At 36.1% G+C, this 15,567-nt stretch overlaps 1 protein-coding gene across 1 annotated transcript in view; it reads right to left on the bottom strand.

Annotated features, from left to right (window-relative positions):
• SLC6A4 (solute carrier family 6 member 4) overlaps positions 1–15,567 on the bottom strand; it is a 63,459-nt gene that overhangs the window by 33,392 nt on the left and 14,500 nt on the right. Inside the window, exon 2 of the mRNA XM_072430759.1 lies at positions 6,252–6,788. Within this exon, the coding sequence (XP_072286860.1) occupies positions 6,252–6,696 (445 nt within the window). The 5' untranslated portion in view covers positions 6,697–6,788. The remainder of the gene's footprint in view (positions 1–6,251; positions 6,789–15,567) is intronic.

Here is a 15,567-nt window from a genome sequence, read left to right as displayed (position 1 = left end):
AAATCAACATATATGGGCCATTGGTTTTCATGATGGCAAAGCTTTTGTAAGACCATTTAGATATTTTCATATTCTTCTTTAAGTTTTGTTGAGTGACCAATTGGAATTGATGCATAGCATTTCCATTATGCAGTAAAACAGATTTCAAACTTTGAGTGGAACTGTCTATGAAAAGCCGCCAGCCATCTGCTCGGTATTCTGGTACTCCCATATGGGCTAGTAGTCCAGGAACGTTACAACAGTACACAAAGTCTCCATCTTCACTGAAATATGGTAGGAGTGTCACCTCCTACCAGTGTCCTATAACCTGGTATTTTAACTTCCGGTCTCAGTCAGTTCTTTACTTTTAGCCTGGATGCTACAAGTTCAGATTCTTGTTTGGACAGACTTAGGTCACATATTAAATCATTGAGCTCTTCTTGGGAGAACTGCTGGTTTGATGAAAGACTTCCTTCATATACACTTCCACTGCTAACTCCTTGATAACACTTCAAACCCTGTATATCCTCCATGTCGGATACAGGAATATCAGGGAGTGTACTGATCACTGGTATGGGAACATCAGCACCATGCTGCACAGGTCGTCTTACTGATTCCAAATCAGGGTACTCCCACTTATTTTTCTTGTAATGATTGAAACCTTTTACATTAACAGCACAAAAATAACAAACATTATAATGATTTTTGGGCTCTCACCATACCATAGGTACACCAAATTTCAAACTTTTTCAAAGTTTTCCATTTTTCCACTGACGTCGACACTCTACACAAGGTTTGCATACCATATGGGGAGCCCAATACTTATCTTGATACATAGTTTTACTTAATACCAAACTATGCAAGATATGCTTGTTTCAGAAATTCTGTTATGTTTCTTTTCTGTTTTTGCTGAGAATATTCACCACAAATGTAGCAAAATACATTAGGGTCAAACAACTTCTTTGTGAAGAACTCATAAAAGAAATGTATGAATAAAAAGAAGGCAAATGAAAGTTTTATGAAAATAATGCTACATATTATATATAAAATGCAAACCATTGGTGTAAATAAGGATTGATAATATTATGCTGTGTTAACATTTGCTGTTGGTAAAATTGTCTATTCCGATTCCTGTATCACAAGAACTAGAGCCAATTCAATTAAACTGATGTCATTTCTAGATCCAGCAGACCTGAAATACACTAAATATATAATAAAAATTCCTTGGCAAGTGAAAAAACTATTTTTTTGTTGAGCTGTGTATTTCATACAACATCTTAGCAAAAGGTTAATGCAACTCTGTATGGAAATAAATGCGGTGATATTGCATGGGCTTATTGATGTGTACTGTAATTAAAGCTAAAGGTCTGATAACATTTTAGAAACATTAGGTATGTGATGTTTTTTTGGCCAGGCAAAATATTTGGAATATAATGGAATAAATTTGATTCTGAAAGCACAAATTATGTCACCTATAACTAAAAAAACAGAAGCTGCCTACACATGTCTCTCACTAAAACATTGACCCAGTCCTGGGGTCGATAATCACCCTGAGCTTATTATTTCAGCAAATATTTAGCTTTTTAAAACAGGTGTTAGGTGAGGGAGCAAAAAAAGAAGCCTGGAACTCCACCTGCTGGCTGGGTAAAAAGACAACATAATATTTACATGGTACTGTTGGGTAAAGTTTTAGCAGATCATAATAAAATATTTATTATGTATATTTTTTATTTCTGATCATAATAAAAAAAGATTAAAAAGTGTAACAATGCAAAAAAGTGTACATTCTCTATAAATAAATCATATTTCTACATATTCTGGTGATTGATTGTCGTTTTCTGACAAAACATCAGAAGTGTCTTTTTATTGGATAGAAAATAACTGAATCTAGTTGGAAGTTGACAAAATGACTTCATAATGGGACCCAAGGAGAGCAACACTGTTTGCTGACATGCAATTATGTACTGTTCTGTGTCTATCCAGATTTGCATTAAATTTAATATGCAAGAATAACTTTATGTTTCGTTGTATAAATATATATATATATATATATATAGCTATGTAGCATTGTTATATAAAATGGTATTTTATATATACTGTATATATACACTGAGCATTGTTAGCAAGAAAACTTAGGTAAAAGGTTACAACACAATGCAGAGAAATTACTGACAAGTATAACCCAATTTACTGAAATCAATAGCACAGGAAATAGGGTGTAGCATGACAACTTTGTTACATGACATAAAACCTGCCAATTGTATTATGTAAAGCTTATAATCAATGTACTTTGTGTTACTGTATAATCTACACAGTGCACTCTCCATTTACTTTACAGTAATCCTCTTATTATTTATACAGTCACTACTAATGTTAAAAATAGATTTAAAAATACACTGCCTAAGAGTATGAGGCTACCCCATCTCATAGATTCAACAGTCTGTATTTACCTAGTTACCAGTCAGAACTAGGTGGCATCTGGCCCATTAGCACTGCAGTCAGGGAGACAATCGTCTTTCCATGCTGCATATTTATTTAACAAATAGGTAGTAGAAGTATATTATTAGTATTGCTCCCTTTGAAGCATATTGTGTTAAACTTTAAAGAAGTTTCTGACCATTTGTACCGGATTTTTGCCGTTTTTTTTTTTTTAAAGATTTGGCTCAGCTGAAGATCTGGCATAGGGGAGATTGAACATCTTACTGCGATCACTGATCATTTTCTACGGGGATTTGAACGAGCAATGAACATACAGAAAAGTTCTGTTCTATGGATAGAGAAGGGAGGAGGACAAGCAAGTGGCACCCCACTGTGCTTTCCTCTATACGAAAAATTCATTTATGAATCAGCCAGGGTGGGTTAATTACCAATGTTGTGGGACTGCTGTACACATGCTACAGTTTCTTCTGAGATGAACACAACTGTTCGTCTGGGCAACAATTATCTGGTTTGTGTGCTTGGCCTAAGAAAAGGTTTTTACATTTTAAAGGGGACCTTAATTAAAATTTTTACTTTACATAAAAGGGTAGACAACCCTTTTAAGTAAAGTAACAATGTTATTTTTTGTTCAGAAAAAAATTCTGGATGGAGAGAAATAATATCAATAAAGAGAGCATATTTTTTTAAAAATGAAATAAAATCAATATTATGCCTTTAGTTGTAACTGAAAATTGGCCTTTATTTCCATACTTCAAATATTACAGAAGTGGGAACCCACATACTGATCATCATTGGGGTGGAAGTCTAAACTTAGATTTCAGGTCTGCATAAACAGAATTTTTTTTTTGGTAGAAGGTAAAATAATTACTATTGCTTGAGTGATTAGACTGTGAAGATTGGGTTTTATTAATATGTTGGTGATTTGGGTGATCCACATGGAGAGTTTGAAGTATTCAAATTCCAACTCCGATTATACCGAAGATACCGGGTGCGATTTACCATTGAACAGGATAAGCAACTTACTTGGGAATCCCCATCTATATATCATGTTTTGATCTTTGTTTCCGATTTTGAATCGTCATAGAGGACAAATCTGCAAAGATTTGTATGTTCTGAAATTGGTCTGGTAAAGATGGTGATTTTCTTGCCATTGACATAATTTTTTCTTTTATGTGGAAAAGGTGCATTTTCACCAACACATCCCTTGGTGTTTCAGCTGATAAGAAGGAAGGTTTAGGTATTCTATGTGCCCTGTCAATAGTTAGCCCCAGCTCCGTTGCCATTAGTAATATAGCTTGGCACATCTTTTTAATATAGGAAAGTAGTTCCCCATGAGTGACGGATTCAGGGACACCTCTTACTTTAATATTATTACGTCGAGAGCAGTCTTCTAAATCAGCCAATTTAGATTTAAGCCATGGAATTTCAGATGTGTTTTCTTGATGTGCATCTACTAAATCATTGTGAGCCTGTGAAAATTGGCCCATTTTATTTTCCAAATGGTGAATACGTTTATCCAGACAATGTAGTATAAATTTGTCCAGCATCACATTTAAATCCTGATGTAAGGACTGTTTCAGTGATAGTACCATTTCTTTTGAGGTGGATGTAGATTGTCTTCCGTCACTTGAAAATTCTTTAAATCTACTCTAGTTGCAGGGCCTACATGTAAATCTTCCTCCCCGCCTTCACTTACAGGAGAGCTAGGGTTATGATATACCTCAGTCCCTATAGAGCGGGACGATACAGAAGGTGATACTACAAGACGAGAAGTTTCCTCTGAGCGTCCGGTGCTAGCCGGGCTCAACTGTTGAGAAGATCCTTTAGGTGTCCGTGCTGAAGGAGACTCCGCAGGAGAGGAGACGGGGCCATCTTGGGAGTCGCAGGATCCCTGAAGCCTGAAGTAGTAGGACACCTTCTGCGGGTCTGTCTTTCCCTTTTTGCGTTTCGTCATTATCCCTGAGGTAACGATCTAGTGATCCTTCAATGTAGATTGAGGTTATCTGCTGATGTAATTATCGTTGCTTTATGCCTAAACTCAGACGGAGCTCAGGTCCCACTCGGTTATCTTGAAAGCCGACCAGCCACGGCCCCCTATCGGGTTTTATTAATATGTTATCGGTACAGTTATTTTTCTGAATTTGTAGAGTGTATAAAGAAAAAAAACATTGTGGTGCATGCATTCCAGAGATGTACAGCAATGTGTGTTTTTATTTTGTAATATTTAATTATTTAGCATTGACATACTCTTTAATGTGAATTCAAATACAGTTGACAATCGAAAATCTGACCATCGATAATCCATTTCCTTCAGTTTTCAGGCATGAATTTCAGATCGTATTTTCAAAACAAGGACTGTAGTACACTGTTTAGCCACTGGTGTTTTGATGGCACTGTTCTGCAGAAACAGCTGTTAGGTCTTGCTTACTACACTAAATACACGTTGAGACGTCCCTGCTGCCTGCTCCCTGGAACTGTGCCAGATGTCCGCAGGTGCTGCGAGAGAAAGACTGGCCTGTGTGTGGAGGTAAGTATAACTTTCGAAAATCTGGCACTTCTCGGGGCCTGAGGTTGCCGGATTTTTGAATGTCAACTGTAATAGGTTTGAAAAGACTTTCAGTTTTCTTTAGGAGCTTTAAGCAACATTGTACATTTCTTGTACCTAAAACCCTATACCTGAAAACACATTAAAAATTGAATGTGCTTGTGGACCTGAGTTTAATCTCTTTAAGCACTAATGCTGAACTCTTGTAAGCAAAATACTTGGTTAAGGTTGACAGGCATAACATCTTCTCACTGATTTATTATTTATTTGGAGGAAGTCAAGGACAAAAGACTTTACCAACCCATCTCTTTCTGTACCACCTTTTACAGACAAAGAAAGCAGTAAAAAGGTTTATAGAGCAATATGATGTGTAAACTTCCATTGTCCTGGGGATGCAGCAACAGTTTTTTATATCCTTTTGGAATCCTCCCAAATTACAGCTAGAGATAGCCAGCCTAACATATTACAGAGCCTAGCAACACTGCAAACCCACTAGAGCTCTCCCTCCTAAATATAGCAGGATATTGTTTTAGTACAATTACATCTATGAATTAGGAATTACATGTGTTGTATTTATCTTTTGGAAGAGAGAGCTGTTTTTTAGAGAGGCAAGTATCTGTAAAGAGAGGCCCCCCAACAATGCACCCAAGCAGTACTGATCCATATAGGTTTAAAATACCTAGATACCTGATTTTCCCTGATTCCTCTGCACTTGCTGGCTATGAATGAATACCCATGCGCCTGTGTGGGAGTTACATCATCCCAGCCCGGACAATACAGATCTACAGAGGTCGCAAATAGGAAGTGAAGAAAAAAGAAGATGGCAGTGCCCTGTGATTAGACAGGGACAGGTAAGTAAGGACGGGTTTAGTTCCACTTGTAAGTGCGGCTACAATTACCTTAAACAATAAACACCTTCATATTTTAACAATTGCACCTCCATGTTTTGATAACTATATTTTTTATCTACAGTACGTTTGTAGATTCCACTGATCCTGCACTGCCCATCCACCCTCACTGGCTGGTCTTCCTTTTGAGCTGATGTCACTCCTCTTTGTGACCCAGCCACTGGAAAACACCCTCCAAACTAACCCTGACAATTCTGACACCAAACTGTATGGGCAGCAAAGTTCTTGATCTGTAGGGTTCCAATTCCAGTTTCCGGCTTCCAGTTCTTGCTGACAAAAAACACCTAACCTGTCCATGTCCAACTGCAGGAAAACATTATTATTCACTGAATTTAAAAAATATTCACTATTACAAATGTAAAACTATTTGGCATACTAACCTCCCCCATTTTGGTAACAGATATAAGGAAACCTCCACACGTTGCCTAGATCCACTGCATACCCAATAACAGATAGAAGAAAGTCTATTTTTTTGCTCCATGTCTCTCTTTCCCCTAGCTCTGTTTGCAAGTGATGCACCTCAGCCCTACAGGAAGGAATAACAGTAAGTGTTGGAGTTGAGGTTTCGTCTATTCCATTTCTTGTGCCATTGCAAGGGGCATCAGGACTTTGTACTGCTAAGTATTTATTGGACATGTGCCCAAGGTCTGCCCTTTCTCCGGGGCAGGGGTGCACCTTGTTGTGCTCTTCAGACAGCCGTAGAGATGGCTTGCAGTTTCTTAGCAGCTGACCATCCTTTTTGCATTCTGACCTGGTCTTGCATGTCAGGGGCTCTTTCTCAGAACCCGAGGATGGGCTCTCAGTGCAGGTTGGTTTTCTCTCCATCCTTTTTGGTTGTGTAATGATTTAGCTTAATCCCATTTGGCACTATGTAGAAGCTTTTATCCTTTATACAATGTTATTTTCCAGTCTTGACCCTGAAAATACATAAAATAGGTTTTATTAAAGGTCCCATTATGAATAAAGGTCAATGCTTTTTTCTTACAAAATAATATTGTTTTAAAACAAAGATCTACTAAAGTAACCAAATACAACTAATACCATTCACACTGTTAGGCACAAAAAAGTCCCCATACCTTTGAGGGTAGTTTTATGATCTGGGGTTGCTTTTGGTGGTCATTTCCAGGTTTGGCAAAGTTATGTTCCCAAAAAATACCTAAACATACTAATAGGCTAGGTTTTTTAATCAATGGATTTTTTAATTCCTGATGGCATGAGCACATTACAAGATTACAATGCCAGGATTCAATGGGTTTAAATTTTAAAAGAGTGGTCCTCCACTATTTTTGTATGTAATATGTATCTATAGCCAGCACCATTTTTCTTCAATTTATAGTGAAATATTAAAGCCACTTTTCAACAATTACTGTCCTAAAAAAATGAAGAAATAAGAAGAAATCTTTAAAAAACAAGGAAATCAGACACTTACATTTTCCTGTACCTTTGTTTCTGTTTCTTTCTACCTCAGTAACATTGGTCACCAGGGATTAAGGGCTTTAATCCTTCCCGACTCACTAGTTTGAGGTATAAATATACTTACTTCAAAGAATATAATGCTAAAACCATTAGTGTTTTCCGATGCTATTTCATATGGACCTCCTCTATTTGACCCCAAACATATTGCATATGTATTATTGGAAAAGAATGAATGCAAGGATTTAGCATTAGAGACCAAATTAGAAAAAGCCAACCAAAAAAATGCATACTGTAAATTATGGATACATTACTTTAGCTTCAGCTGTTATTTTTACCCACAAGATGCCAGAATAGCTAACAATAAAACACAAATGAGCTTGTATGTGTGCTGCACATCTGTATACTTATATATTGATGCCACCTTAACTCCAATAGGGCCTTCATTTAATGATCTAGTAGCTATGGTTGAATTTTATGTCAACAAAAATTCCTACTACTAACTTAAATCTGAACCTTGTAATGATATTGGCTGTAAGTCTGGATATATTGATACAATACTAATAAAAAGAAATTAAAATAAAATAAACCCTTAGCTGCTATTTCTTTAGGACTTCCTCTTTTTTGACAATGTATGCCTCATTTTTTCCCAAATATTTTTTTTACTGCCTAGTTCAGACAATATATAAAATCTAAAAAGCTACATTTAGACATCCTGCTTATTTCCTCCTGCTAACTACAACAGGGCACAATAAAAACCTTCAGAGATTACCTGCAGCTTGTTTTATTGCAACCTGTTAAAGTCAGAACATATAAATCTACTAGCCAAACAGAGATAGACAAATAAAATCACTGGCAGACAGCCTGCAACTATGCATACAAGTAAACTATGACCAGAAATGAATCTATGGCTCACAAAATGCTTGTAAAAGATAAAGACTGTATTATTGTTTACATGCTGTATAGCAGGATTATCCAATGATACAAACTAATTTATAGATTTTCTAATCTTTTAAAAATATATTATTACACTTGTAGTTAAAACTAGGTAATGTAACTATTCAGTATCCACCCTCTGTGGGTGGGTCGCTGGGTGGGTTAGTTGTGTCCAACTAGTCAAATGAACATAACTTAACTAGTAAACCATTGAGCTTCCTATAACATAAACTACATAGCACTAATAGAGATAAATTACATAAAACTATATGGGATTAAATACTACCACAAACCACTGAACAAATGACTCCACTGCCTAATCATTTAGTGCAGCTGCGGTCCGCAAGAAAGTTTTGATGGTCCGTGGCTCTGGCCGGCGCGCCCCCCCAGTTGGGTCAGGAGAAGGACCATGTCTCCGTAAGGATCGCAGGCTCAGAGAAGTGGACAGGTTATGTCTCTGGACACAACCCATCCACTCTCCCATCGCTGGCTCAAACCTGTGATGGGTAGGTAGGCAGGTTCTGGCATCATGACATCACTATGGGGGAAGTTTCTTCCCCTTTAAATGACACCCGGCTCCTCGCGCATGCGCGGTCCAGAGCCGGTAAATTTAGTGGTCCGTGGGTCAGAAAAGGTTGGCAACCACTAATATTATGATCCGTTGTTACTATTTTGGGAAAATTGCAGGTGATTTTGCAGCATATGAGTCTCATCATGTATAGCCCATAGAATGGTAACTCTCCAACCACACTAAAAGCAGTTTTTAAGTTCTGTCCTGTGTACATAATTTACTCTGATTCAAAACAATCTGTTTTGTGGTGTATGGACTAAAGTATCCAAAGTTATTGACCAAATTTCAGCTCGGAGACAGATTTTTCAGGAATGCCCCCACGCTATTGGGTCCATATATTTCCATCCTTTTCTAAAGCTATTTCTATGCCTTGGATTTATTGCTCATTTACTTTTCAAATGAGAAAGAGGTACAGGTGTGAAGCTTGTGCTTTTACAGACAGAACACATTGTTCCCTGCCTAATGAAAAACATTCATCTTGTAATAGGACATACAAGGGGCAGTTCCAATAAATGAATGTGTTTCTTCCTGGTACTGTAGCTGAAGAGTTGTTTACACAGGATGTTGCTATTAGATGAACTAAGAATTTGCTTTAGGGCTCAACTACATGTAAGATAATATTCAACTGTTAGTATGAAATTTAACTACTTGATGACTGATGCTTGATTTGTAAATAATTCTGTTTGGTAGCTTATGTAGGTATAAAAGCTTATATTCATACTTTAGAAAATTTTGGAATCTAAACCGAAGTATTAAAATGTAATATTGCATTTCGTAGTCTTTAGATACAATTGCTGCAGTAGTTTTCATTTTTCGGACTTTTTGGTCACTTTTGTCCTATGATGACATTGCTCCTTAACTTAACTGTATCTATGGAGAAGCAGCATTGTCATCCTAGGGCAGGAGGTGTGCATAATTTCGTAAAAGCCAACTTTAGCACTAACTCTCAATGGCTCCTAACTTAATGGGCCAGGATACAGCCCTTCAAGCCGTTTTGCTTTGCCTGAGGTTATGTAAAGATTTCCCTGTGCTTCTTCCAGGTGGCTAACACAATTAGCAAGGCAATTCTAATCTGCAGTGTCTTTACCTATAAAAGTAATTATTCCTTAAACAGAATTTTTAACAAGCTGAAATTCCTGACATTTTAAAAGTGGACCTTGGTGCAGACTTCTGGAAAAATCATAAACAAGTGGCAAAACTGCACTGCACTGAATTTTTTTTTTTAAACGGGTTTGGAAATCATATTGAAACTGAATGACTTCTGTATTTATATGCTATGGTAATTTTTTTCATGAAAGTAGAATTCTCCTTTAAGTATATTGTAAAAGGTTGAACAAGATAAATGTCTCCATTTTTAACTAATAAACTATTTATACATATACACTAGGTAATATACATTGCATTACGTGTTTTACAGTTATCTGCAGACTTGAAAAAAGTTCTAGCTGTTCCACAAGCACATTCCAAATCTAAGGTAGGATCATACTATTCTTCAAGTTGTTATTAAGCAAATAATGGTATGTCTCTGTATGACCCTAATTACACTTGCATAAACCGGGCTACCTTGCACACAAAAGAACAAAAATAAGAAAAGGGTGGTGCCATAATTGTTGAATTTTTCAGAAAAGTTATTTTTTGTCTTTTTGCTATAAACAGGATGATAATCGCGATCTTCCTGATTTCTTAAGTTAACAATAGGAAACAGAATGCTGTCATGGTGTATGTTAACACGATTTAAACTTGTGTTTATTGTACTGTAGAAAATAAATGTCATGTTTATGACTGTTCTCTTTGTTTAAACATTATATTGATTTCTGTTGGTGAAGAATCAAATATAAGATGTATTCTTCATCGTATTAGAACTAATGCAAAGTGGCTGTGTGACTCAGTTTTGGAATCTCCCTGTGTCTTACTGAATTACTATATTAATCAGTTACTGTGGTTCATGCTGCCATGTAACATAAGGAGTCAGAGAGCAATTGCCAGTAGGTCTTGTCAGTTCTTCCTTCTGCTCTTGTGTGGTGCTTAATCCCAATACCCTTCAACCAAAGGAATGCACTGCTCCATCATGGCTCAGCATCAGCAGAAAAGGTAAACCTCACTTAGTAAACCAAGAAGGTGTAAAAAACTCTGACCAGAGTATGTCTACATGTCCAGAAACACCAACATATCTTCTGGAAAAATATTAGACGTCACTTTTACAAATACTTTATCGTTATAGCTCATGTTGGAATAACAGCGGGATTACAAAAATTGTGCAATGCTTAGGATACGTAGCTGTAGATTACACAGCTAATATTTTGGGGTTTATTAAATGATAAATTTTCTGTTTGGCTAATATATCTCAGAAATTCAGAGGAACAACAGATCACTTTCAAGTAGACTTACTAATACAATAAAGACAATAGAAAGACTATGGCAGTACAATGCAAAAGGCCTGTACCTGCACATAAATTTAAATGACCTCTTCAGCGGGGGTGCCATAACATCAAGAACACAGTCATACACTTGTTTTTACACTACTTGATTGTGTTTGTCTTCTCCCCTTTCCCCTTCATACCTATGTGTTCCTATTGACCAGGAATTCTACCCATCATGGTCCAATTCTCTACTTCTTCTGTAAAATACCTGATTGTGCATTAAAGCATTACTACAGCCTGACTTTCAGTTTTGTACTGCAGGCTCAACTTAAAAAGCTTAGTTTATTTTACTGCACACTATGGGTTTTTGCAGTGTGCTATAGGAGCTGACAGTCAGACAGACTCCATCTTTCATTCTGGCTGGAGGACTAATCGAGGCCTTTCCTCTGCAGCCTGGCAATCCTAACTGGACTTTTTTCAATTAGGAAGGCACGTCATTACATGTGGGGATCACATACTTCTGTTTGTAAATTTTTAAAAAAAAATTGCATAACAATGATGGAGGTGGGAAACCAGGGAAGCTAAAATATAGGCAAACTTCAAACTTAATTTTTTTGTCTAAGCCAGTGCCTAGGGTTTGAAGATAAGTGATGATGATCACTTAATAAATTTCACAAAATTTACAATACACATTTACTGTTTTTTGGATTGTCTGTAATTCCTCTTTAATTAATTCTGGATAATACAATAAATTTTGGAAAAAAAATGACAGAAATGCCTAAATGTTATATCTACTTGATTGCAATTAGTAATGCTATATATGTATCAGCAATATTACAAGAGACCAAACCAATCTTCCAGGTCTGGCTGTTTTAGATATAAGTGTTTGCTTCTCCACCAAAGAATGTTGGCCACTGATAGATTCACGTACTGCTGTCTCTGCTTCTTGTCTCTTTTTGCTGTTTTCAAATGTTGGGAGGTATACAATAGTGTTTTACACTAAGGGAAATCCTTCTTACGCTCTCTATAATTTAGGAGTACTTAAGATAATTAGTATATTATCACCAGTAAATTATGGTATTATAGGATGCTACCTCCATGGACCTACCATCCACTCCCACTTCCCTGGGACCTTACAATATTTTTTATTACGGAGGTATTTACTTTGCAATCATAAGCTCAGAAGACATGAACAAGCTATAATGTTTCTGCAAGGAAATAACATAATTAAAGCAAAAATGCCAATAGACATAACTAGAACTAAAATGAAAGAAACCAAAGAAGTTTATAATGCCACAGAGAAAAGTGATATTTTGTTTCCAGAATCCTTAGCTCTGATGGAAAAACCACAATACAGGAAAGAAGTGAATATCTGCTTTCAATGTATGGATTTAGGGATTAAGATACTCTACATAGAACAGATTCAAGAATGATGGACCTCTCCACATTACCCAAATATCCAATATCTCTCCATCGAAGGTTGGCCTTGGGCCATTTGTAGCAGCAAAATGTAGGAATTAGATAATAACTGAGCTAAAAGAGACTTGAGATAATATTACTTAAACTTAGAACAGGAAATTCCTCAGAATACTGTGCTTGCAATGTGTGACGTAATTCTAGGTATCTAAGCAGATAAGAACTAGGAAAATTAAATTCTTGGGAGGCTTCAATGGGATCATCATATATAATATTAGATAAGAAAAGTATGCTTTTTTTTAATCTTGAAATTTGCAAATTTGCAAAATTTAGGTCACTTATCCAATTTCCAAAAGGGAGTTAAAGCTTACAATTCATTTTCCTACTGAAGCCCCACAAACTAAATTGTACTTTAACAAAAAACCAACTCTGAAGTGTGAATTAAAAGAACTATATTAAAGCATTTAACCCAAACAACTTTTCAAAATGTAAAGAAAATACAAACATATGAACATATAAACACACACCATTTAACCAACCCTTCTTTAGTTACCGATAAGTACTTTGAAGAAGGTGAAAGACATCTAGCTTTTTTAAGGTGCCAATATCAATGTTTGAAAACATTTTTCCACGTCTGAATTTACATCTGCTTTAACCTCCCAACCGTTAAACCCGTACTTTTTCGTATTAAAAAAAGTTGCAATAATCGATAACCCCGTACTTTTCTCACTCCCCACTTACCTGGTCCCGATGTGCTCATCCAGCGTCGTGTCCGTGTTCCAGCGTCGTCCTCCAGCGTCTATCTCCCTCTCCAGCGTCGGGTGCCGTCTCCTGGTCCCGCTGATCGTCCCGCGTCCTTCTCCTTCCAGCGCCGGGTGCTCTCTGAAACAAGAAGCCGGCCTTCGGAGGAAAAAAAAAGCCGGCCGGCTTCTTGTGCGTGCGTGCGTGTGCGATGACGTCGGCGCTTGTGCGGGAAATTCAAATTGAAACTCATTCATTCATTTTGTATTGGATTGGATACAGGAGTTTGTATTCAATCCAATACAAAATGAATGAATGAGTTTCAATTAAAAATAAATACAAAGTATGTATATCTACTAGACCCCTATTCGGACATATTTCTGTAAGTTACAGGTCTACAATTTAAAAAAAAAAATTTCATGAAAACCTGTAACGCTTTTGGTACAGAAATCTAGACATCAGTGTAACGCCCAGGTGGTTAAGTCTGTACCTCCAAAATATATCACTATATAAAGACAATTTATATAGATTGTGTTTATTCATTCTTGTACTGATCCACCCAAGCACCATATCAGAGGCCCTTTAAATTGGTAAAGGGACCCATTTAAATGGCAAATACACATACTATTCGCATGGAACAGGCAAGCAATCAAAGGCTAAAAATTAATTTAATTCTTTAATTTCTTTAATTATCATTTAGAACTCTTTGAAAGCCAATAAAGCCAGATCTCTTTAACAATACTGACCTCCACAAGGAATTTGGCACACTGGTCACCCCGTCTCACCTTTACTAGCTGTTTTTAGCTCCATCAATGTCAGTGTGCTCCTTACCCACTGTTTAGCCTATAAATGGTATGTGATCACATAATTTACCACTATCTTCATGTTATCACTATGTTATCATTATGTGTAAAACATAATCCAATTTTATTATTTGGAAAGCTTAGTAGGGATATGACCTCTAGCCTCTAGGACCTCTATTTGGGAGATTGTAAATCCACTTGCTGTTCCAATGAATATGTTGTCATCCTGACAGGAAGTGAGTACACATTTCATTGTGAAAACATATATAAATAAACTATTCCACTAAAAAAGGGTGTCACCAAGACAGCAAGGGAGCAGCATTTTGCCAATGGGGCCACAGTACACAGCTAAAACTGATGAAGCTTTTTATGCTTTAACATGCTATCCAAAAAAATATATAGGTGCAGATACACTAAAAAGTAGCTCTGTGTGAATTACAACATTGGTTACATTAAATCCTAGTGTTTAAATACAGAAAATCAAGCATTACATAAATAATATACTGTTTTTTTTTTTTTTTTTCAAGCAAAGAAGTATCTTTAGGGCATAGCAGTTTGTTCAGGTATTGTTGAAAGTATTTATGTACTGTAGGTAATTTTTTTAATTCCAAAATAAAAAATAATATTACAAACATTAATATGCATGTAGCTGTTTAAAAGTTAAGGGTAATATTAAAAGGTATGGGTAATATTGTACAATGACTATTGAAAAATATTTTAACACTCTTTTTAAATATTATTACACACATAAAAAAACTGTAATTATAATAACATTTTATGTTGCTAATGGTCAATAATATTAATATTATTATATAAAAAATGTTGCATTCTATATTCCAGCTGTCTGTTCTATATGATTGGCAATGCTTTTAAACCACTGGGGATGCCTTCTGCACTTTAATGAATTAAATGTAATGAATAATGCACATTATTTGATTTCATGACTGCATTTTGCATTTTTTTTTAGTATGTAAGAACGGGGCATCCCTGCATAGCCTTAGACTGATAGTATGGTCAGTAAGCTTTTGACCCTAAATCTTATATGTTGAACAATGTTAGAAATAAAAAAAAAGGAAACAAAGTCCTGGAAGTTACAAAGGGCTCTACCTATTGCAAAAAACATTTTTTAAACTTATTGTTAGTTAAGTCAAAGTCTCTCTGCTTAAAGGAAAAAACAGATCATGTCAATATTATTAATACTCTGATTCTCAGTGAACTGCTACATAGTCGTTTCCTCGAAGCATTGCTTTCAGATCTCCCAGGGAGCACAGGAGTTTAGGTCTAAACAAATTATTGTGCAGCAATTGAATTTGCCATGTTCAGATCTAAAGCAGAGATCATATTAGGAGATTGTTTAAAAATATCTTGTATATGTCATTTCACATAACTGTAAACAGATTATAGAGATTACATATTTTACAGAAAAGAAAGTAGCATACATTGTGCAAAATAAACA

The sequence above is a fragment of the Pyxicephalus adspersus genome, chromosome 1, assembly GCF_032062135.1.
Source record: "Pyxicephalus adspersus chromosome 1, UCB_Pads_2.0, whole genome shotgun sequence".
NCBI lineage: Eukaryota > Metazoa > Chordata > Amphibia > Anura > Pyxicephalidae > Pyxicephalus > Pyxicephalus adspersus.
This window is presented reverse-complemented; position numbering and strand designations above follow the sequence as displayed.